The 1,820-nt window shown below is 39.2% G+C and overlaps 1 protein-coding gene across 1 annotated transcript in view; it reads left to right on the top strand.

Annotated features, from left to right (window-relative positions):
• Positions 1–6: 6 nt before the first annotated feature.
• CNTNAP2 (contactin associated protein 2) overlaps positions 7–1,820 on the top strand; it is a 793,259-nt gene continuing 791,445 nt past the window's right edge. The window contains exon 1 of the mRNA XM_010708239.2: positions 7–415. Coding sequence (XP_010706541.1) covers positions 322–415 — 94 coding nt within the window. The 5' untranslated portion in view covers positions 7–321. The remainder of the gene's footprint in view (positions 416–1,820) is intronic.

Here is a 1,820-nt window from a genome sequence, read left to right as displayed (position 1 = left end):
GCTATTCAGAAATTGCATTTTCTCTTCTACGATATTCGTGGCTTCCCTCTCCACCCCCCACCCCCTTCATCAGAGAAGGCACACATACACACACAAACACAGAGAAACAAGAGGAAGACAAGTACTGCGACCTTCTCCCTCTGCTGCAAACACTGAAAGCAAACAGAGACGGGATTTGGCTTCTACCCCAAGGTAAAGCCCTGCCTCTTTTACTTACTCGCCACCTCCTCTGAGAAAGAGAAGCAAAGAGAGGATCTAAAGTGGAGAAAAGCAGGTATTCTACGTCTGGCATTTGGAGCACAGGGAGCCAGGAAGTGAAAGATGGTTGTGGTTGCCCGCGCTGGCTGCAGGGCAGCTGTCTTCCTCTGGATTTTCAGCAGCTTCAGTTGCAGAGCCAGGACTTCTCTGCCTGCTCGTAAGTACTCTTCTCTAAGAAGCATTCAAAATTTCATCTCCTCAATAAGGCAGGGGGGAATTCTCACAGTTCTGGGAGGTTGTTTATTTTATCTCTGATTGTGAATCTTGTGTTTGATTTTCTGTGTATTTGCCTGTGTATGTGCAACACCATGGTTTGATACTGTTCTCAGTGGTCACATTAGACCTTCCTTTTAATGATTTTAATGGTAGCTTGTGTGGAATGTTGAAAGAGCTGCTCTGTGATACAGTCTTCATTCTGCAATGAAGTCAGAGGGGAAAAAGAATTGAATGTAATCTGTTCAAAGTTTGGGGCTGTTTTTGCTTGTTTGCTTTTGTTGTTGTTTGTTTTGTTTTGTTTGTTTATTTGTTTTCCCACCTTCTTCAGAAGGTATGTAATTTGCATTTGGAAGTAATTCATTTCCACAGTTTTGTGAGGGAAAAGAGGAGACGTGAGCAGTTTCCATAACTAGTGTTTTATTAAGGGCCAGTGAGAGAGGATTTATCTCATTTGAAGAGGAAAGAATGATGTTAAGTAGATGAGAAGGAGCTGAGCCTGGGCCACTTTTTTCGTGAATGCCGTTTTGCTTTCCATAATAATATGAGGAGAGATATTTTAGAGGAGAGAGAAACTGCCCTCCTAGGGAGGCAGAAGTAGAAGAAAAATGTTCTAATGTTTGCTGAAATGCTGAACTTTAGACTGGCAGGATGCAAAACATCTGAACAGGACCCAATTCTGCTATCGGTATGAAAAATATCAGTGGATTCTTTGATTTCAATGTGTATTAGATAAACCCTTTAACACTGCATTGATGTGTAGTTTCCAGCAAGATATTTGCAGGTAGATGTCAGTGTTTTTAGTTTATTTGTTTGTTTGTTTGTTTGTTTGTTTTTCTTCAAAACAGGTAAAACGTTCATCATTTGCCAAGTATTTTTGAGATACATACTGAAGTATTACATTTTTGTAGATTCATCAAAAACAGACAACACTCTTTACTTCCTTCACTGTTTATAGAGGAAAGAAATGTACTGAAATGTTACAGATGGATGTGTAGGGATTGTGTACGTGTGAATGTAGGCTGATTCTACTGTTCAATTAGGGAACTGCCTGAGAATGTAACGTATACTGCATAGGTATAAGGCATATACATCCCTTTGCAGGATCATTTAATTTATTTGTTTTCGAGGGGGGCGGATGGGAGAAATGTAATAATTAGTAGCACTGCTACTTTCTCAGTATGTTCTTATCTGTTATTGTCTGGTATATATTAAAAAAATAAAACACGGTTATTGCTCCAGAATTTCCTGTACTTAAGTAATTACTTACATTTTAACAGAAAATGTACAGCACTGCCTGCATTGTTTCTTGGTCTGAGATACTATGGGGATGTTCTTTTTTTTTTTTT

Source organism: Meleagris gallopavo, chromosome 3 (genome assembly GCF_000146605.3).
Source record: "Meleagris gallopavo isolate NT-WF06-2002-E0010 breed Aviagen turkey brand Nicholas breeding stock chromosome 3, Turkey_5.1, whole genome shotgun sequence".
Classification (NCBI taxonomy): domain Eukaryota; kingdom Metazoa; phylum Chordata; class Aves; order Galliformes; family Phasianidae; genus Meleagris; species Meleagris gallopavo.
The sequence above is the reverse complement of the archived record's forward strand: the minus strand, read 5'-3'. Positions and strand labels throughout refer to the sequence as shown.